Source organism: Xyrauchen texanus, chromosome 44 (assembly GCF_025860055.1).
Source record: "Xyrauchen texanus isolate HMW12.3.18 chromosome 44, RBS_HiC_50CHRs, whole genome shotgun sequence".
Taxonomy (NCBI): Eukaryota; Metazoa; Chordata; class Actinopteri; order Cypriniformes; family Catostomidae; genus Xyrauchen; species Xyrauchen texanus.
The window spans coordinates 4,709,626-4,732,898 of NC_068319.1; the positions used below are offsets into that span (position 1 = coordinate 4,709,626).

Sequence of the window (23,273 nt, forward strand, 5' to 3'; positions counted from 1 at the left end):
ATCGCTTCGATTCAGAAGGCCTTTATTAACCCCCTGGTGCCGTATGGATTAAGTTTATGATGGATGGATGTGCTTTTTGGGCTTCAAAATCTAAGGTACCATTCACTCCCATTATAAAGCTTGGAAGAGCGAGGATATTTTTTAATATAACTTTGATTGTGTTTGGCTGAAAGAAGAAAGTCATATACACCTAGAATGGCTTGAGGGTGAGTGAATTATGGGATAATTTTCATTTTTGGGTGAACTAACCCAAATTTAAATTTAAATATCACAGTTTAATGTGAATAGAAAACCATAAGTAAGCCATTCACAGGTTGACTTCCCAAAGATTGTAAACACTGTGTCAATGTTCGGAATAGCATACTTCCATACTAATATGTCTGCAGTATATGTACTTTTTGTTAACTGGACACCAATCACTGAATTAAATATGCCTATAATGAGGTCACAAATATTGCCTTCATTCATTAACATTAAAGGGAATGTAAAAGAGGTTTGAATGTATATACGCAGTATACAAAAATAGCAAAATATCTGGTTGAAAGCGATCTGTGCATTGCCTGATCTCAGGTGGAGATTTGAGGGGACGTTCAGAAGGTTTGGTCATCGTTGCAAGAATCTGTCCAGTGACCGAACGCCTCGCAGATGTCGCAGTACGGTCGCTCATCTCCACGGCTGCCATGATAGGTAGTGTGAGGAGGGGAATCTGGCGACTGCATCTGCGTGGGACAGTCCTCTGTGTCGTGCAGGTCAAAGCAGTCGCAGATGTCGCAGAAGACACGCGGCGGTGCTTTCTTCTTCTTTTTCCCCTCACTGAGAGTTCAGCGACAAGGAAAAATATATATTTTATTGATTGTATATTTAAACATAAGTAGCAATTAGTAGAATAGGTACTTCTTACAAGCTAAGAAGCCGTTCAGTGAACCCATTCTTGCTAAAAAATAAAATGCATAAAACTAAAAAAAAATTTAACTTCTTTTATATTGACAAAGCGTCTCGAAAAAGTGGCACTCCAGCGCGAGGTGCTTCAAAAACAGTGTGATGCGACACAACGGTCAAAGACGTCCGTCTAGCACATGTTGACATTGAAATCTAATCTTTTTTCACTTTACCAAGACTTTAGCGAAAGGGGAACAGAAAATATTTTTATTTAAAATTTGTACGCAAGTAGCTACATATCAAAGCTAAGAAGCTAACACCAAATTCATTCTTGCACAAAAAAGGTAGATGCAGTGCAACTAAGATAACAGAACGCAAAAAAAGTTGAAATTCATTAAACTTGACACGGTCTCTAAAAAACGTGGCATTAAAAAAAGTGGCCAATTTCATGTCTTGTCGCTTTATTATGGCTGGTAAGAACAAAAATCCAGATTATTGGAAAAGAGATGCCATTTATCATTTGTTTGCATCAAGTCTAGTTAGACTAAACTTTAAGGTTCAAAACAATCTACGCAAGTACGGTACCACAAACGCAAGCTTGATTTTGCAATCGAGAACACAATTCACAAGCGTGCCTGTGCAAAGATCAGCCAGACTGATCAGAAGGTCAAGATATTAAAGCTGAATTGGACTCACCCGTCATTCTCACAATTTCCGTTGAACTCTGTCAACGCCATTTTCTTCAGTTTCACCTTCAGTTCTTCATTCTTCTTCTGGAGATCCACAATAACCGAGTTCAGGAAGTTGATCTGATCCATTTAAAAAACAGTGGCGTATTTTAGACATTTACACACAACATATCCCATAACCATTAACCAATACAGAATAGATGAGTTGTACCTGTCCCTCTGCAAACACTTTCTCTTCTCGAAGTTGGTCAATAGCAGCATCCCCTGAAGTGGAGACACACAAACAAATAAGTTACATTTTGCACTACATGTGACAGGAAGATTTTAGTGTCAAGCAATTGATCTGTCCTCATGGAACTTGAAATACTGCATTGAAAGTTTATATTGTGAAAATGACCGTCTGACTGCACATTACCCAGCTTATTACATGTTATGTTAATGGAATTAGGTGAGAAGAAAGAGACAGCTGAATTCAACTTTTGGTTTGCGCTAGAGTTCTGCTGGTGTATATATATTGGTGAAAATGACCATTTGACAGCTCGTTATACCACCTCTTACACAACTACTTGTCAAATAAATAATAAATGCCCATGAAATATTGACATAAGTTAAAATTATGTTATTATGGGAGAAGAAAGAGATATCAGAGTCTCCAGAAACAGCTGAATTACACCTCTGGCTTTTAGTCAGAGTTCTGTTGGTGTATATTTTGGTGAAAATGACCGTCTGATAGGGCTGAGCGATATGGCTAAAGAAATTATACCTCGATATTTTTCAGCCTATTGAAAAATATTTATCTCTCTAATTATGTATTTGTTCTGAAATGGCTCAAAGTTCTGAAATGGCTTTTTTTTTTTTTTTTTAATCAGAGGAACCATCATTTCATCCAAACCATTCAAGCTATTGTAGCAAAGTAGATTCAATTTATTAAAAGTATTAAATAAAAATCTATTAAAAATAATAAAGTAACGTTTCCTCAAGGGACACGAGGGAGAATGTGATCTAATATTTGTCAGTGATATGCAAATTTATATTTTATATTCAATGAGACATAGTAGCTTAATAAAAAGCATTATTTACCTTGATATATTTTTTTATTAAAAATGTTCAGTGAATGAAGAAGGTAGAGCTTTTATTTTGACAGTCACTTTCACCTGGAGCTTTTATTTTGACAGTCACGTTCACTTGGAGCTTTTATTTTGACACGTCACTTTGACCTGGAGCTTTTATTTTGACACGTCACTTTGACCTGGAGCTTTTATTTTGACACGTCACTTTGACCTGGAGCTTTTATTTTGACAGTCACTTTGACCTGGCGCTTTTATTTTGACAGTCACTTTGACCTGGCGCTTTTATATTGACACACCACTTTCACTTGGAGCTTTTATTTTGACACGTCACTTTGACCTGGTGCTTTTATTTTGACACGTCACTTTCACCTGGAGCTTTTATTTTGACACGTCACTTTCACCTGGTGCTTTTATTTTGACACGTCACTTTCACCTGGAGCTTTTAATTTGACACATCACTTTCACCTGGAGCTTTTATTTTGACACGTCACTTTGACCTGGAGCTTTTATTTTGACACGTCACTTTGACCTGGAGCTTTTATTTTGACACGTCACTTCCACCTGGAGCTTTTATTTTGACAGTCACGTTCACTTGGAGCTTTTATTTTGACACGTCACTTTGACCTGGAGCTTTTATTTTGACACGTCACTTTGACCTGGAGCTTTTATTTTGACACGTCACTTTGACCTGGAGCTTTTATTTTGACACGTCACTTCCACCTGGAGCTTTTATTTTGACATCACTTTGACCTGAAGCTTTTATTTTGACAGTCACTTTGACCTGGCGCTTTTATTTTGACAGTCACTTTGACCTGGCGCTTTTATATTGACACACCACTTTCACTTGGAGCTTTTATTTTGACACGTCACTTTGACCTGGTGCTTTTATTTTGACACGTCACTTTCACCTGGAGCTTTTATTTTGACACGTCACTTTCACCTGGTGCTTTTATTTTGACACGTCACTTTCACCTGGAGCTTTTAATTTGACACGTCACTTTCACCTGGAGCTTTTATTTTGACACGTCACTTTGACCTGGAGCTTTTATTTTGACACGTCACTTTGACCTGGAGCTTTTATTTTGACACGTCACTTTCACTTGGAGCTTTTATTTTGACACGTCACTTTCACTTGGAGCTTTTATTTTGACACGTCACTTTGACCTGGAGCTTTTATTTTGACACGTCACTTTCACTTGGAGCTTTTATTTTGACACGTCACTTTCACTTGGAGCTTTTATTTTGACACGTCACTTTGACCTGGAGCTTTTATTTTGACACGTCACTTTCACTTAGAACTTTTATTTTGACACGTCACTTTGACCTGGAGCTTTTATTTTGACATCACTTTCACCTGGAGCTTTTATTTTGACATCACTTTCACCTGGAGCTTTTATTTTGACACCACTTTCACCTGGAGCTTTTATTTTGACACGTCACTTTGACATGCCACTTTCACTTGGAGCTTTTATTTTGACACGTCACTTTCACAAAGTTTCTATATATCGCCCAGCCCTACTGTCTGACTGCTCATTACCCTGCTTATTACACAACTACTTGCCATATAAATAAATAAATGGCCATAAAATAGTAATCTGAGATTAAATTATTTTATTCAGAGTGATATGATACAAGTAGTTAAGATGATAACTGTCGCAATACCTGATTGACCGTGGTCCTTGTTCAGACATATCAGACTGCTGGAGGCACGATTGCCCATTTAGGACCGGGTTTTCCAGAGAACCGTGTGAGCACGGTAAAACGCGCTGACTGACCTGACATAACTCCGTCTCCATTCCCCATCTGCCGTCCCTCCAGATTCTGCTCCAGGCTGTTCACTCGGCTCTGCAGCAGAGCTTTGTCCCTCTCCAGAGACTTCACAGCCGATTGGAGCGTTTTGGCCATGGCATTCTCTCCACGCAAAACGGCGATCTGGTGATCACAACAACCTGTCTTTATATCATTAATAATCATTTATTCATGCCTAGATATGCCTAAAAACTAGGATAAAGGAATGACAAATTACTTTATAGGTCTTTATAGAGTCCTAAGCCTAAATTTCATTAAGTATTTTAGTTTAACAAAAACACTGGATACAATTTAACATGAAACTAATCTACAAACAGCATTTAATTGTACATAGAATTTACTTAATTCAAAATCCACAGCGGCCAAAACATGCTTTGAAAAAAATTATCCAGTGGTTTAGTTAGACTTATGAAACCCATCAGTCAAAGCTCTTACCTCATTTCGTAGTCTCTCGAGCTCTTTGTCTTTATCAGACATCAGTGCATTGGAGTTCACCCTGTGAGAACAGACAACCCTGTTTAAAAGCTTACTACGACCATTGTTGGATTTATAGTCCAACAAAGCCATATGCACTCTGAGAACATGCGTTAACACCATCTTCCAATGGTGCTCCAAAGATTAAACGCTTATGGAAAAACATGAAATAGCATTGAATGAGACAGTGAACTATTTTAAGGGAGAGGAACATATGAGTACCATCCTATGAGCTCATTTATCATAAAACTAAACAGCAATCCTCACTTCTAGATGTGCTAATCTTGGTACATCATAAAACATGTTTAACTGATGCCTGAAGAACATGTATAGACAAATACATTTCCCTGCGGATAAAATCCCATTTGAAGCTTCCAGCTTGCATGTGTCCTCAAACATAGCTCTTTTTAGAGTCACTACTAATATTGAGCTGCTCTTAATCTCTGATGACAGACAATACTGATGTAAAATACTGAGTCCTGATGCTTTCTATGCAGTAAAAGAAATAGGACTCCCCACAGAAACAAACTGTACATTTGATCTTTTCATAATGCAACAATCTTTCCAGATTTTACTTAGTGGAAATAAAAGAATATCAAGCATGCGCTATTCATTACATTTGGTTGAATGAAATTGAAGTATTGTTCCAGGTTCAATCCAAATAATTTAGATTTTTCAACTCTGGTCACGACCATGTAAAGCCGGTAAACTCTCTCATTTTTGCACAATATGATGTAACATGACATAACTATCCCAAAATACTGTAACATGGAGCGGACTGAAAATGAAAGGCAGTACCAAGGAAGTACAACTATGATGTATTAATATCAATTTAGGGGGCCTGGGTTGCTCAGCGAGTATTGACACTGACTACCATCTCTAGAGTCGCGAGTTTGAATCCAGGGTGTGCTGAGTGACTCCAGCCAGGTCTCCTAAGCAACCAAATTGGCCCGGTTGCTAGGGAGGGTAGAGTCACATGGGGTAACCTGCTGGTGGTCACGATTAGTGGTTCTCGCTCTCAATGGGGCATGTGGTGAATTGTGCGTGGATCGCGGAGAGTAGCATGAGCCTCCACATGCCGTGAGTCTCCGCGGTGTCATGCACAACGAGTCACGTGATAAGATGCGCGGATTGACGGTCTCAGAAGCGAAGGCAACTGAGACTTGTCCTCCACCACCCGGATTGAAGTGAGCAACCGTGCCACCACGAGGACATAATAAGTAGTGGATATTGGGCATTCCAAATTGGGAGAAAAGGGGAAATAAATAAATACAAATATTTTACAATTTAAATAATATATCAGTTCGTTTCATATTGCGGTAATGAGAATATCATAAAACCATCTTTTTTGCATTATGGTAAGGATAATTGTGCGGTAACTGCCATGTTACATATTGTCACAATGTAAAAGACCTTAATGGTACTTAAAATAGCTATCATTCATAATTTTTTGTATTTTTTTCCTTTTGATTTTGGAGTAAAGTGGGACCAGGACATTTTCTTCACAGGTTTGTCAATTTATGTTTTTAATCTTCCAGAATGCCCTGTCCCATAGATTTCCATTATAAGTGCATTACTGTAAATCTGGTTGAAAACGCCAATCAGAAATCAACTGTAATTTGAATCTCCTCATAAGTATATGAAGATCTTTCTAGATTGTAGTCAGTGGAAGTTAAAAAATGTATTAATCTTGTTAGTGTTATTTAGAGAATTAAGTAAAAAAACAAACAAAAAAAAGCATCAGAGATATGTTATAGCTACTTACCTCTCTGTAATCTCCAGCTGGCTGGTGAGTGTCTCGTCCTTAAGATGATAAAAATAAAAACATTAATCCTACATTAGTCTTAATCCTTCAAACCATTAGTAAATGTCACAGAATGTCACATTTTAGAAGATCTGTCAGAAAAACAAGCAGATCTAACACAGCTGTAAGCAGGACACAGAAAAATAAACACCTTCTGCTGCGTGTGGACGTCCTGCCGACAGACATCCAGGTCCTGAGCCAATGTCCCTTTATCATCCTGAAGCGACACCTGCCTCTGAGACTTCTGACTGGCTGCCAGCTGTAGCTCTTTACTGCAGAGAGAGAGAAAGAGACACTGAGTTCGGAATTGCATACTGCCCTTACTATTTATGCCATAAACAGACATGGCAGAAGTTGTAGGAGTAGTATGGATAGTATGCCATTCCAAACTGACCGGGAGATATCATGAGCTGTGCTCAAGACATTATAGTGCTGATGCATCGCAGATGACCTGAGTTCGAGGTCCTTTCCTGATCCCATTCCCACTCTTCTCCCCCTCTCATTTCCTGTCACCTCTCTACTTACCCTATCCCATTAAATCATGGACGATCACAATGTACTATTTATTAGGCAATTAAAACCATATAAACCTATTTTGATAAGACATTTGACAATTGTACTGTATTAAAATGGCTGATTTGATGATGCAGTATAAATCATCCAAATATATATATATGTCGTTTCAATAACCAACATATAATTTGTATGATAAAAGCAACATCTGACAAAAAAAAAAAAGTATGTCATGAGTATTTCATTACTAAAAGCACCAAAACAATCATAAGCAAGAAAGGTCAGCGTCACCTTCCTCATGTGTAACGAATGAGCCAATCTGTTTTTACCCAGAGTGCATTATGATGCAGGAATAAATCAAATCACACATGCTCAAAAGCAGCAGCCAGTGTCAGGCCATAGTCGGAACACAAGCGGAAACTCAAGCTGAAGTCTCCGTATAACAGATCGCAACCAACAAATGTGGCATCGTAAAACTAAGACATTAAAAATGAAGATGCAATATTAAATAAAGCATAACATGATCAATTTAAAGAAACAAAAAGACCATAGCATCTTTAAAATGATGGCATTATACAACGATACATATTTATGAGCATCAGAAGATCAGCAGAGCGTAGAGTTTATGAAAGGAGCTCTGTGGGATCTCACATGGAGGGGAGAACATTAGACAGGCGGAGAACAGCAGTTGAAGCTGGAGAGACGCGGTTACATAAAACTCCCTGGAGGAGAGATTTTCACTTCTGAAGCTTTCTGCTCTGAGTATCTCCAGCTCAAGAGTTCCAGAGAGGCTTCACGCAGATACCTCCTCGCATCACTGGAGACGTCTAGAGGTCGACAGATAGTAGATTTTGCTGATACCGATAACTAAGGTACTGGGAAAGGCTGATAACAAATTTGTATGAATAAAATATCAGATGCAGTATAAATCATCCAAATAATTTTTTTTCAAATAATTGGTGCATAATGCCAATTATTTTAAATATAAGCCCAAAACACACCGGGGACTCTTATTTTGAAATTACAGTGACTTGGCCCAGTTACAATGCTCTATATTAAGTACTAAGTAAATTAGGCAAATGAGATTTAATGAGGAACAAGGTTTAATATTATTCACAAGATATAAAAGGGCATGTTTCAATATAGTCGCATTTTTTATTTTTTTTTGCATGCCCTCGCTTCAATTTAGAACACTTTTCTTCTTCATTATCTAATAAAAATAACAAAATATGAACTGACGTGAGGATACTACTATGGATGACTGTTATGCCAGCCATAGAGGAACTTGAATTAATAAAAAAATAAATAAAAAAAGACTAGACTAAAACAAATATGTGTTGCAGAGTTTCGTTTCAGAATAAAAAGTAAACGCAAATGAGAAAAACAATGTGGAGTAGATAAAATAAATAATAAATAAAACAATTGTATTGATAAAATGCACTCCCATATTGTGATATATATATCATAATCGGCCAATTTTGACAATATTGCACGATACATTTTTGCTTAAGTTGCCCACCCATAGTTGCGAATGCCATTTATTTGAAGGGGGGGGGTCATTATCAGAAAACGCTTTCGATCATGCCAAATTGGTCCATATTAGATAACTGCTAGGCCACAACACTTTTTCCTTCTGTTTTATGGCTATGTGCAAGACTCATATTTGTGATGCCTAAACAAGTTTTTGACCAAGTGTGCTGACCAACAGGCCACAACAGCATATGTCTATTCTTACACAGAAATCTAAGCATTAATGAGCATCTAAACTTGTGATGTTTTCTCTGCTCATACTCTCACAGATCAAGTTTAATCACCACAATGATGAAATCATGGTATTCAACCAACTAATCAAGTCAAGATCCTTTAATAGGCATGAAACGTAATTTAATGAGATGCAGTTAAATCACTTTAAATGGTGTTTAATCACTGCAGCTGTGGGCCATTGGGTCATTTTTACTGTTCATTCTCTACTATTAATAACGATAAAAGGCCTGCATAAATATGAAAAAACCAAAAACTGTTTAGTCAATAAACAGAAAATGCTTTGGTTGACGTCAAAAGTACATGAGGACGGTTACTCACGTTTCTTTGCGAAGGCTTCCGATGTGCTGCATTTCTGAACTCAACTGTTCCTGATACTTCGAGTTCTGCTGCTTCAGGGCTTCAAGCTGGTGAAGGGGATGAAAACAAATAAAACAAAAGACAAAAGGATGGGGTAAAGAAGAAAAAGAGAGGGATTTTAGGAAAAACATCTTAAAATGGGCAAAGCATGTTCAAGTGTTTGCTTCTACAGCCACTCAGAGAGCAAAACATTGAGTCGTCCTGTTGATATACAAAGTGTTCCACATTGACAATTTATTTAACTTCCCTCTAGTTTGACAGATCAATAAATGACCTCATGTGCGTAGGGTGGCTAAATCTAGCTTCCAAATGAACCTGGAAATGAACAGAGAGTTTTAGGATTTCACAAGGTATAAAGAAAGAAATGTTAGAACATAAAATAAAGAAGAACGGCTTCAGATTCTGTAATAATTCTAGGACACTAATTAAACAAGCAAATTTGTGACATTAACCATTTGATGCTTCCATTGATGGTACTCTTTTAGGCATTGAAGTGAAATCAGGCATTTAAACAAAAAAAAGAAAAGGAAAAAAAAATTATGAGGTTCCCTCGCAATAGTTTGTGTTCCCTCGCAATAGTTTGGGTTCTCTCGCAACAGTTTGGGTTCTCTGCCAACAGTTTGGGTTCTCTGCCAACAGTTTGGGTTCTCTCGCAACAGTTTGGGTTCCCTTGAAACAGTTTGGGTTCCCTCGCAACAGTTTGGGTTCCCTCGCAACAGTTTGGGTTCTCTGCCAACAGTTTGGATTCTCTCTCAATAGTTTGGGTTCTCTGCCAACAGTTTGGATTCTCTCGCAATAGTTTGGGTTCTCTGCCAACAGTTTGGATTCTCTCGCAACAGTTTGGGTTCCCTCGCAACAGTTTGGGTTCCCTCGCAACAGTTTGGGTTCCCTCGCAACAGTTTGGGTTCTCTCGCAACAGTTTGGGTTCTCTCGCAACAGTTTGGGTTCTCTCGCAACAGTTTGGGTTCTCTCGCAACAGTTTGGGTTCCCTCGCAACAGTTTGGGTTCCCTCGCAACAGTTTGCGTTCCCTCGCAACAGTTTGGGTTCCCTCGCAACAGTTTGGGTTCCCTCGCAATACGTTTGCGTTCCCTAGCAATACGTTTGCGTTCCCTCTCAATAGTTACCGTTCCTTCGCAACAGTTTCCGTTCCTCGCAACAGTTTGGGTTCCCTCGCAACAGTTTGCTTTCCCTCGCAACAGTTTCCGTTCCCTCGCAACAGTTTCCGTTCCCTCGCAACAGTTTGCGTTCCCTCGCAACAGTTTGCGTTCCCTCGCAATAGTTTCTGTTCCCTCGCAATACGTTTGCGTTCCCTCGCAATAGTTTGTTCCCTCGCAATACGTTTTGCGTTCCCTCGCAATAAATTGACCATGGTTTTACTACAGTAACCATATTTTACCCATTACAGTTTTAGTGAAACCATAGTGATAATACAGGAAAATGAAAACTATGGTCATAAAAATAATAATTTTGTAGTTATTATAGTTTTATTATACAAATACCATAGTTTAACAATGGTTTTACTATATTACTATTGTAATAGATAGATAGATAGCAGTTTTTTGTTCAAATACAATTTTTTTATTTTCATTACCATAGTTTTTGTTTTTATATATTATTACTATGGTTTTACTATATCAAGGTTACAATATGGTTACTATAGTAAAACCATGGTAAATGTATTGTGAGGAAACACAAACTATTGCGAAGGAACACAAAACTATTACAGAAAAACAATTCTAACCCTGTCCTCTAAGAGGCTCCATTCCAAAACCAACCAAAATACCTTGCATAACCCCCCCAAAAAATGTATACATGACAAACATCTTATCAAATATATATTTTATGTGATTTTTGTCATGTAACGCATGTAATGATCTGTATTCTCAATAAGAAATGTTTAATTTGGCTTTCATGTTTTTTTTTTTCATAATACACATCATACCCTATCACATAGTACAATCAAAAAGAGTTTGTGCTCTCGTTTAAGTCAGAGTAAAAAGTAACATAAAACAGATTTAGGATAAATGTATGCATGCATACAAATATTTAGAAATATTGCATGTCAAACATTCAACCGTCACATCTGGCAAAGTCAGACTGATCTCCCTGGAGACCCATAATTCAATCCATCAAGCTGGTGTTGGCCCACTTTAACCAACTAGTCTTCATCAGACACAAGCGTTAATTACACTCTACAGCACAAATGCCTACAACTGGCCAAGCGGTTAATTAATTTAATCTAAATGTCAAGAAAAAACATCAATGTTTTATTATGAACCAGCAGAGATTTGCCAGCACACATCTCTCTGAGGGAAACTGTGTTTACATTGAGAAAGCCTGAGAGAATCCATGATGCTGGGGGAATGATGTCATCAATGATATCATCAAACAACTGTTTCATACAGAAACACCGAGGTGAAAGCATTCTTCACCCCATTTTCGTGGCTTAAAGTCTCTGTTACTTACAGAAATACCATGCAAAATATGCACACAAAAAAAACAATTGCAAAAAAAATCTATATGATGCTACACATTCAAAGTAAACACAAAATATCAGGCTTTTCATCACAGCCTAGTATAAACCTAAAACATAAGGATGGACCAGAGTTAAAAGTTTGACGCTATTGACAGCCTATAATTATTTTTATGACCGATAAGCAATATGATGACCAATCAGGTTTAAGGCAAAAATGGCATCAAAGTTCAATTTAATGTCTTAATAAACCTTAATAAAAAAAAATCAATACGGTTTGCCTTTGACGGTTGTTTTTGTCTGGATTTGATTAGATTCGGAGTTCACAAGCTCTTGCTTTGATTTGATTTCGGTATTTGATTCTGTTCTGATTCATTTGGGTCCATTTCAATAATAATGTCCATTTTGCCTAAAAATTCTCTCTCATCTAATGCTTTTAATTACACAGGAAATCTTCTAACTTTGTACATTAGGAAATAATAATTAAAAAAATTAACAACAGCACCAAAACTATGCAGTTCAATTGCTATTTACTTAACAGATATAATAAATCAACAAAACAAAAACTGAAGTAAACTTAAAAGTAAATATAAAAGGTCAATCTTGGGATGGAATATCAGCTTTTAGTGTAAAAACAATAACAGTAAAAGGCAAAACAGTATTACACTAAAGCTAAATCTATCAATTTAAATGCTTCAAGTGAAATCAGGCATTACAACATTACAATCTACAGTACAATCTTGAAAAAACAAAACCATAATATTGGCCAATACTACAGCATAGAGATAATTACCTGAAAGCAAGGAGTATAAACACTGCTTGTGTAGTTTTGATGGAGTGCTGTCACATCCATGCTGCTGTGTCCTTCCTGTTCTTTCCAAACAAATGTGTCCTATCAATAATACAGCCCCTTCGGCCCCCAGCAGACAGAGCGATGCTCACAGAGCGTGCACAAGCAGCCAATCCTGAACACGCTCACGTTTGCGCAAAAACACACTCTGAACAGCTTAACACAGGGCAGCTTTATTATGTAAGGATGACAAGCCCCGCCCCTCTCAGACCCACCCGCTTCTGTCCCCGCCTACCACCTTCTGCTATTCTCCATCATAAGTCCATTCTCATCCTCAATGTTCATTCATCCTTATAAGCTAACAGATGTGTCTCTCTCTGTCTCTGTGGTGTGAGGATCCGTGTTTGTCTCTTTGATGACATCAGCTAGAGTGGAAACCCTTTGAGCAAAGCCTTGCATATTTTTCTAATTTCTTGAAATTTGTTTGTAAAGCTGCAGTGAAGAATGTGTTAGAGACTTAATAGAGAGTGTGTGAGAGAAAAAAGCTTTTTGTATTTAAGCTGACCTAAATTAATTATTTTTTAAAAACCTTGGTACAAATGTCTATTTGTAAGAGGTTGCAAAAGGGTTGTTGTAACAGTTTTTTTTTTTTTTTTTACCCAAAAAACAGGAATAGTTCACACAAAAATGCTAATTCTGTCAACATTTACACACCCTCATGTCATAACAAACCCAACTGACTTGCTTTTTCTTGTTCATGCTGCCCTTTCCCATACAGTGAAAGTGAATGGGGACTGAGAATTTAATTAAAAGTAGTTTTTCACAGAAAATCGTCAAACATTCAAGAACCAGTGGGAGTCACTGATGTAAAAATATGGTACAAATATGAAATATGAGCTAAAATGGATTTCAGAAAACAATTACTTAGATGTAATTTTTCTCCACACAAAAGGTTATCATATGGCTTCTAAAGACTTGGAATAGAGCACATATGGACTATTTTTATGGTACTAACTAGGGTTGGGGGCCGTGCATTCTTCTGCCGCTGTAGACAGGACGCTGTGCTAAAATACTTGGCAAATGACAGTATATCTTGTGACCATTCAGCTGCAACAGCAGCACAAAACATTGAGCACGACCGGTGTAGTCTAATTCCCAAGCAAATAACTCTTATGACTCGATTCTTTTGAATCTACAGCACGAAACATACAGTGCGACCAGTTGAGTCCGATTCCTGAGCAAATAAATGTAAGCGCAGCGTAGATCTAGCGGGAAGTACATCAGCTGTACATCATCTGACCATTAGCTGGGTAATTCCTAGCCAATCACATGTCAGCCATTGTTTTATATGTCTGCTCACAATCGATCACATTGCTGTTTCAGTGTGCTAACACGGCAACCTCCACCACCCCACCACCACCAGTTGAGTCCCGCCCTGCACAGGGGTAGGCTCCTCGCCCCTGCCTCCGGCAGGATATAGCGGTTCAGAGTACAACTTCTTCAAACCAGCAGACGGGGCCTACGCCAAAGAAAGACATTACATTTCTGTTTTATATTCATCAAATAATTGTCATCTTAAATTTCACTCAAGTCTGCGAGTCTTCCTGATAGAACTCTTATTCACACTAGCGACAACGAGGCTGTGAGTGATAGACTTACAGTCTCTTCAATGGGCTGTACAGCAGTTTGAAGTGTTTTTGGATCGTTCCGAGGAAAACATTGATTAAATATCTGTCCAAGAACATTCAGAAGACAAAGAACTTTAGACAACATGAGTTGTGGAAAATCTGGTGAAATCTAGGAGCTTTATAAAGTCTATCCCTCACAGTCTCGTTGTCATTCCCATTAAAAATCAAAGATGGCCCTAGCGTGAATAAGGTCTATAACTCTTATAATTCTACAGCATTTAACAAACAGTGACGACTCCAGAACAAATGTCTCATGAGTCAGTTCTTTTGAATCAACATTTATTCATTTAGCAGATGCTTTTATCCAACAGATAATGACGACTCCCGACGAATGACTCATGAGTTGGTTCTTTTGAATTTACAGTGTAAAACATAAAGCACAACCAGATTAGGCTGATTAGAAAGAATGACTCTTATGAGCCAGTTCTTTTGAAACTAAAACAGCGCTACCTTATAAACGAATTACTCTAATCAGCCAATTCTTTTTAGTTCATGAAAAACAGTGAACCTAAAGTCATTAATTTCGTCACGTCCAGTTCGAAATGAACCAAGAATAGTCAGGCTCGTGAGATTTAAATAAGAGAAATGACTGGAAAGTTGTTAATGTGACAACGTGTAGATAACGATACACATTATGACAGCTTTTACAATCAAAGTCAATTAAAAAGTCTGTGTATACACTTTCTGCAAGAATCGGTTTTGTTAAAACATGAAATAATCTCATCATTTGGTCTCATCACAACAGACTGCTTACAGCAATAAATCCCAATAAGAAATGCAAATGGAATTCCAGAGTTTAAAAAGACAATAGCAAACCAAAATAATCCTTGTTTTATAAATGAATTTGTATTAACTGTGTGCAGATGGTTAATAGAGCAAGCTTGGCAGGGTTTATCCATCCTAATTACCTCAAATCAAGACCATCAGGTTATTGTTTCTATAAAAAAACAGCAACAGCAAAGCCTAAACCAACAACACCATCTCGACCATTACAGGTGAAACTCTGTCCTAAAAGATAAATGACTAAAGACGCCCGGATTCGCTCGAGAACCAATGACATCAGAGGTGCGGAAACTCTTTTACATAGACCTGCAGTATGTGAAAAGTACAAACCCAGGGGGCAAAGTCTCCTCTGATGAGCACTGGCCATTTGTGTGATTACGTAAGGCCATGTATGAGCACACAGAACATGTTTGCATGAAGCCTGCAGGCGGTCAGCTGTAGTGGATTCATGCATTAATTATCAGTTGTTTTTATTTTACTGTTGTATAGTGAGAAATCTATTATTGCCACTTTAACTACACATGCAGAACTGTTTACAACCCAAAGCTAAACTAAACAGTTTGAATCATAACAGGCGGTTTCATACAACCAAACACAATGTTATATTATGAACTTACCTTTAGCATTTTTCATAACTTTTTTGCAATTTGCAATTATATATTTTACTGTATTGAAAGTGAGGAATTTGTTGGAGGACAGTGAAATCAAATTGTGCTTTATGACAATCATAATTTCACTTTGACAAATATTTGCAATCTCTCAGCAAGCAGATGTTACCCATGAAACAATATATGACAATCAAATTACATCATAAAAAGATTCCAAAGTATCAAGCAGTGATATTAATCATGATGTATCTTTGGCTAGCTTTTTAACCCTTTAAGATCTGAAGGTGTTTTTAAAGATTTCCTGTTTCAGTGGTATACAAAAAAGGCTTATAACTGGACAAAAAAAAAGGGTTTAGTATCATTGTAAAGAAAACTTTTCACATTTTTCATTATATAGATTATGATACATTCTGAGACTCTCAGCATAAGAAACTGCAGAGAAATCACCCACAAATGAGCAATAAATGTCCTTTTTATCTTATTTTTGCTGATTTCACATTATATATCTCTGAAAATATGTGGTGGCTCTGAAAAACTGGACTTGTACCCTGTTTTGCTCCCAATCATGTCAACTGTATCTGAGGAAAAATTCTGTGTTGATATGACAAAGCTATCAAAAGTTATAGCATTACAAACTTATTTATCATAGTGTCCAAAAACGTCTCGTGTGTCCAAAAGCCTCTCCAAACAAATAAAACATTATAACTGTACATAAGAACTAATTACACATGCAAACACAACAATGACTGAAGGTTTGCATAGAATGCACACATGAGTTTAGTAATGAGATTTCACAGAATCAGTGTCTTTTGACTCAACGAGTCTGCATCGAGTCGTGGCGCCATCTCCTGGTGGCCATTTGTAATTTTGTGCTTCATGTGGATTATCTAATGATCTGTGCATCTGATTACATTGTGTGTGTGTGTGTTCGTGTGAAAGATAATCACCTCCTCTAAGGAATGGTCTGTGATATTTTTCGTGAAGTTATAAGTGAAAATGTGGCATATAAATAACACCAACATAATTGTCAAAGAAATATATTTAGCTATTACTGTCTGTGAGTAAAACTTATATTCTACTCCATAGCTATTTGATGAGATTTCCATTTTTACTGACTGCAATAATATGTACAGTGCAATTATTTTTATAAATTATCAAAATGGATCACTTCTGATTTGTCTGGAAATGTCAAAGCATTTGTTCAGTTTTGGTCATAATGCCTGCATGCATTGGAAAGTAGCGCTTCTAAGCTTTCAAACGATACCTATTTTGTGTTGGTCAAGGCCGAGCTTAAAGGGTTAAAGATATATTCCAATGTCTATGGCTGGACCACTATGGCTTATGGTTGATATTGCCATCTGTGGCATGCTGTTGATTACCGCTGACAATAATTATGACCTGTCACTCATTTTGTATAAATGAATAGTAAACACATTTGCATTAATACATTTACAATAGAAGTCTATATGGGGCACCATTTGGGATGGTTCAAAAGCAGAAATGTAAAGTTTGTATTTTCTTTAAAGCACTTATATTAATACTTCAATAAAAGATGTTGCTTATTTGAGGTGTAAAGATGCATAAATCAGGTTGAGGAGGGACAACTTTCAAGGTGGAGGAACACGTTTCTGTTTATGAGTCCAAATTATTGTCTGTGGTAATGCACATCATGCCAGAGATCTGGTACATATACAATAATAATCTTACTTTAATTGCATCAAAGAGAAAAGCTATCGTGTTTGTCATAACATACGAGACATAAATCATGTTTACCTCCTCCTGCAACTCCTTGTTTCTCTGTGTCAGTTGCTCCAGCTTCTCTGCAGACTGTGAATTCTGTGTGTGTGAAAAAACCTTGTTTTACACTCTTGCTTTCTGACCAATAAACATCAATCTAAAACACATTGTGATTTATCAGTTGGTTCAATGACGAGGCTAATTATTCTGAAATTTGTCTGGCTTTTGGAAATTATCAGCATCAATTGATATCCATGACTGTGGACAATTTAAAAAAGTTTTAGCTCAATCTTATGTCACTTGTTACATGTTTCTTGTTAAATTACATAATTGTAACTATTTATCAGTATTTACATCGATTTGTTGAGCACGTTCTAAAACCAGTACTGTCTCTTTAAATAAAACGGCATTTCTTTTAGAGCGTCTGTGAATGAGCGCATGTTAACGAGAGACTCTTTATCTCATTTGTGACTTGCATGTCTAGAATTATTTTAGTTGTTTTTGATCAACAACTGACTGTAGGGGGACCTGGGTAGCTTGTAAGTCCTGAGTTTGAATCCAGAACATTCTAAGTGACTACAATCAGGTCTCCTAAGCAACCAAATTGGCCCTGTTGCTAGGGAGGGTAGAGTCACATGGGGTAACCTCCTCGTGGTCACTATAATGTGGCTCGCTCTCAGTGGGGCGCATGTTGAGTTGTGCGTGGAGGCCGCGGAGTATAGTGTGAAGCCTCCACACACGCTACGTCTCCGCGATAACGCGCTCAACAAGCCATGTGATAAGATGTGCGGATTGACAGTCTCAAACGTGGAAGCAACTGAGATTCGTCCTCCACCACCCGGATTGAGGCGAGTCACTACGCCACCACGAGGACTTAGAGCGCATTGGGAATTGGCCATTCCAAATAGGGAGAAAAGGTGAGAAAATTAAAAAACTGACTGTAGAGAACAGAAAGGGTATTAAGCAACATTATTCAATGACAAATGGGTCTTGAGCATCTCGTCTTTGGACACACATTACTCTCAACACACTGTAAAAGGATCTTGCTGTTGAATACTACACCACTATACTACACATTTACTGGTGAGTGAAATCTAAACATTTACCAGCAAGTTTCCAAATATATTCACTTTAGTCGCATAGCACGAAATTTGGTTGCAAATGCAAGTGACTTCCTCTCATTGTTGTAGAGGGTTGCGCATAGAGTAAAAGATCGACCTTGGGATTTAAAATGAAGATCACGATGCATCAAAAAAATCAATATTTTTACCCACTCCTACTTAAAATGTAAATGAATGTATAATAGAACATGCATAACTTAAATCATGTGACTGGTCACCATTTCTTTCACGATTTTAATAAACCTTTTGCCTAGTTAAGTGCTGGTATTGATACAGATTTCCAGATTCGATTACATTAAGATTCAATTCAATTCTAATTGGATTCTGATTCATTTCTGCACACTTCAGCTATAAAGTCCATTTTGCATACATATGAAAGCAAATTTGACGATTCTCAACACCAATTTCAATACCACAACAAAAAAATTTACTAACTTGAGTAAACATTGTTTCAAGTTCTCAAGTAATTGAGCGCATTTACATGAACGTTCTTACACCGTTTATGCAGCCGACAACGTGTGTGCTCATGTAAACGCATTAAAAGGCTTTGCTTTATTGGTGTAAGGTCGACACGTGTAGATTTTTGCCCATTACCTCAAATTTTCGTTGCATGTAAACATCTTTACCAGCATTCTTACCAGCTTATCCAATGTGCGTATGTGTTGTGTGTATGCCTCTTCATGGTTTGATGTCAAAAGCAGAAAATTACTTATTTCAAATCTCATGTAAATGTGCTTTTCTTTTCTAATAAGCAGATTTTTGGGAGTATCAGTGTATTGGTGTGCATGTAAACAACCTCATTATTCAAGATAAGTAAACAGTCAGTAATACAATAAGAACAAAAAAATTAATTACAAGCAATACAGCGAATAAAAACAATAGAACAAAGATATAAATGAAGAAAACCATGCTCAAAGCTTTTATAGCAGTATCAAGTAGAGGTAGAACGATATATATATATATCAGTTATATATATATATATATACACAACTGTAAATATATCAGTTTTACTGCTTAATCGATGCCGATAGTTGCTTTTTGAAGCTATCGGTTATCAACAAAAATCAATACCGATAGTTTTTTTATTCCTCTGAGTTCCTTTGATAATTATGTTTCTTAAATTGAAGCAAGGGCATGCAAAGAAAAATACATAAGTGTCTACAACATATTGTGAATAATAATTATAATAAAAATATATAGGCCATATAAACTTAATTTGATAAATATTAAATATAGAGCATTGTGACGGAGCCAAGTCTTCGTTCATTTCAAAATAAGAATCTCTGGTGTGTTTTATTGTTAAAAGTCACATGTTATATGCCAAATAGTATTTTTGTTTCTGATTATTCAAGGATTTTGGTTGAAAAATGAACTACATCTGGGATTTTATTCATTTTGGACTCTGGCCTCTATGTCTGTGCTTGTTAACCTTCTCTCTATATATCCGGATCAGCTTTTGAAAAACACTTTGGTCAACCACTACACAGAATATATGCTTGCAGTGGCTTCTGGGCTGATTTTCTACAAGGGAAAGAATCAGTCACCTGCATTTGGTCCTTGTAGGCCTGCAGTTCCACATGCTGCCGTTCCAGTTCGCCGTTCCTCTCTGCTGTTCTACTCAACTTCTCTTTCAACTCCTTTATTTGAAGCTCTCTCTCCTCACCCTCCAACTGATCCTGCTTCTGTCGGGCAGCTACCTCCCTCTCCAGGTCCTCCTTCTCTCTGGAAACCGTATTCAGCTTTTCTCTGTCCATTTTCTTGTTTTTCTCCATCTCTGCCGTCACATACAGAGAGGAGGGAAGGTAATAAAGCAGCTCATGCAGCAATATTTGTGCTAATATGATCATTTTACCCCAAAAAGGAAGTCACTGAAATTGAGTTACTGAGCGTGCAAAATTGTCCCGTTGTGAATGATGGCACTGCTAGCAATGGCTGTTTTATCTCATGAGCATGCAAAAATCATTCTGTTTGCTCTGGTCCACACGGTCAGGGATGCAAATATACAATGGATCAGATGTTCAATGGTAGTTACTTGAGCATATAAATGCATCTGATGAGTCATACTTTTAGTTACCTTGCATGGCTAGATTTGTTTTCTTATATTCCTCTGATACACTGTCAAACTTCTGTTTCTAAAGTAAAAAACACAAAGAAAATATTATATTAACATATACATTAGTGAAACAATTCTATTGATGTAACTCCATTGAACTGTAAATAATTCAATAATGTATAAAGCAGTTTTCAGATCACCATATTGGCTGGAGTCTAGAAACTAAAAATCAGGAAGGCATATACATGCCCCAAGAATCAAAAACCTTTTCATGAATAGGGAACTAGGGCTGTCAACAGACTGTCAAAAAGTCAGTTCTCAAATATTAAGTAAATGCTTCAATAGACACGTCTACGTTAACTTGGTATTGCACAGTAGCCTGTACCGGTGCCATAGTACAACCACAGACTCAAGCTTCATAATACCAGTGGTACTACAGTGTTTTTCATTAAATACAGTTGTATGTAAGTACTTAATGCTTAGTTAATGCTGATAGAGAGCAAGGCACAGTCAAGACAGAACCGCCTCTGGGGGTCGTTCACTCTGAACAAAACTGCTTTTTTTCTACACAATCATGCGCTAAACGGACATCTTTGACCGTTGCAACATGTCTCGCTGTTTTTTCAGCATCTTGTGCAGTAACGATGCATCTTCATCTTGCATGCATCCAAAATTCAAATTCTTATTTTAGCATTCAAATGTGCATTTTTATCTTTAATAAAATCTAACTGATATTAGATTTCAAATTTGACAGCATTATAGGGAACGTTATTGTGTCTCAGTAGTTTTTTATAAGCATAAGAGGCACAAATCCCATGTGAGAGACATTAAGAGATGGTATATTGTATAAACTATTTTCTAACATAAAAATCACATAGCAAATATATATTTTTTTTAACTTCTACATTCCTTAAAATTGTGATACCCAAGAAGTATAATCATTTGGACGCTTTCTACAGCATGGCTAAAAGACAAGTAAATAATCTTATTCCATTTTCCCAATTTTAACACAGATTGTAGCATTGACTGCATTCATCAAGCTCGACTATTCAACCTTGTTACCCAAATACTAACTGTAAGAAAAATTTATTAATTTATGGGAAATAAGTTTATCAATACCAACAAATCAACATTTGATCCCAAACTTGCTAGCCCCAATGGATTAATTTAATTAAATGAGGTTGTTTTTGGTATAATAAGTCATTTTTAACTTTATATTTGCTTGTGACTCCAGACAGGTCTAATAAGCAACCAAATTGGCCTGGTTGCTAGGGAGGGTAGAGTCACACGGGGTAACATGGTGAGATGTGCGTAGATGCCGCGGTGGACTGCGTGGGCCTCCACACGTGCTATGTCTCCATGGTAACACGCTCAATGAGTCACGTGATAAGATGCGCAGGTTGACGGTCTCAGACGTGGAGGCAGCTGAGATTCGTCCTCCACCAACCGGATTGAGGTGAGTCACTATGCCACCATGAGGATTTAGAGCAAATTGGGAATTTTACATTCCAAATTGGGAGAAAAAAATAAATAAATTATATTAGCTTTTTTATGTTTACAAACTACATATCAGGGGTTTAAATTGTATTCAGTCATCAAAATTTGGTTACACTTTCAGGCCCTACTTTGTACCCTATTTGTGCTTTCTTGGCATTACAGTGTGAAATAAAACCACGCTTTCTCAGGCTAGTAAATGAGCAGTGTTGAGTACCAGGTCTTCAAGCTGTTGTTGGAAAGAGGACTTCTCCTGCTCAGAAGAGGTGAGTTTCTGCTGGAACAGAAGAACCTCTTTTTGTTTGCTCTCCAGCTCAAAGTTCAGCTCCTTGATCTATAAGAAAACACAGAACACAATTACAAATTTCAGGATTAATCATAATAATGCCTATTGTGTAATTATCTCCTAATGTAATGAAATATGCATGAAATATAAGGTAACACAAAATGCTCTATGACTGGAGGGGGATGAACCGACCTTCTTATCTTGTAATGGAGGTGAGGATGATCCGGTGCTCTCGGCTCGTAGAGTTCTGAGCTGAAGCTGCAGATCAGCCACTTCTCTTTCAAGCTCCATGATCCTGGAGCGCTCGGATACCGTAGCGACCTACAGCGGGACACAAAACGGCAAAAAGTGTTCAATGTGACCGGACAAGATGTTCACAGATACACACTCTAGGGCATTACACATAAAAACATCTACTGCTTTCTCCTTAATTTGTTTAATTTCATCACTAAGCATGCTTATGTTTCATTACTTGGGTCAGCTTATGTCTTCTTCAAACGAAATATCTGAAAGAAATGGAAGCAATGAAGAGACTTGCAAACTTTAAAGGGATAGTTCTCCCAAGAATGTAAGTTCTCTCATCATTTACTCACCCTCATGCCATCCCAGATGTGTATGAATTTCTTTCTTCTGCAGAACACAAACAAAGATTTTTAGAAGAATATTTCAGCTCTGTAGTTTCATACAATGCAAGTGAATAGTGGTCAGAACTTTGAAGCTTCACAAATCACAAAGGCAGCATAAAAGTAATCCATGACTCCAGTGGTTTAATCTATGTCTTCTGAAGTGATATGATAGGTGTGGGTGAGAAACAGACCAATATTTATGTCTTCGTTTACTATGAATCTCCACTTTCACTTTTGCATTCTTTCACACTTTG

The 23,273-nt window shown here is 37.3% G+C and overlaps 1 protein-coding gene and 1 long non-coding RNA gene across 2 annotated transcripts in view; both read right to left on the minus strand.

The window, feature by feature from the left end:
* Positions 1-199: 199 nt before the first annotated feature.
* The window catches only part of LOC127636536 (CAP-Gly domain-containing linker protein 1-like), a 36,411-nt gene continuing 13,337 nt past the window's right edge, over positions 200-23,273 (minus strand). The window contains 13 exon segments of the mRNA XM_052117128.1: positions 200-813; positions 1,576-1,688; positions 1,780-1,832; positions 4,414-4,570; positions 4,883-4,943; positions 6,687-6,724; positions 6,877-6,997; positions 9,321-9,406; positions 17,476-17,538; positions 20,105-20,334; positions 20,635-20,692; positions 22,325-22,441; positions 22,586-22,714. Coding sequence (XP_051973088.1) covers positions 591-813; positions 1,576-1,688; positions 1,780-1,832; positions 4,414-4,570; positions 4,883-4,943; positions 6,687-6,724; positions 6,877-6,997; positions 9,321-9,406; positions 17,476-17,538; positions 20,105-20,334; positions 20,635-20,692; positions 22,325-22,441; positions 22,586-22,714 — 1,449 coding nt within the window. The 3' untranslated portion in view covers positions 200-590.
* Positions 3,372-4,140, minus strand: LOC127636539 (uncharacterized). The gene is made up of 3 exons (XR_007969616.1): positions 3,643-4,140; positions 3,515-3,578; positions 3,372-3,419 (listed from the first exon to the last, which is right to left on the minus strand). It is a non-coding gene; the product is annotated as an uncharacterized LOC127636539 (long non-coding RNA).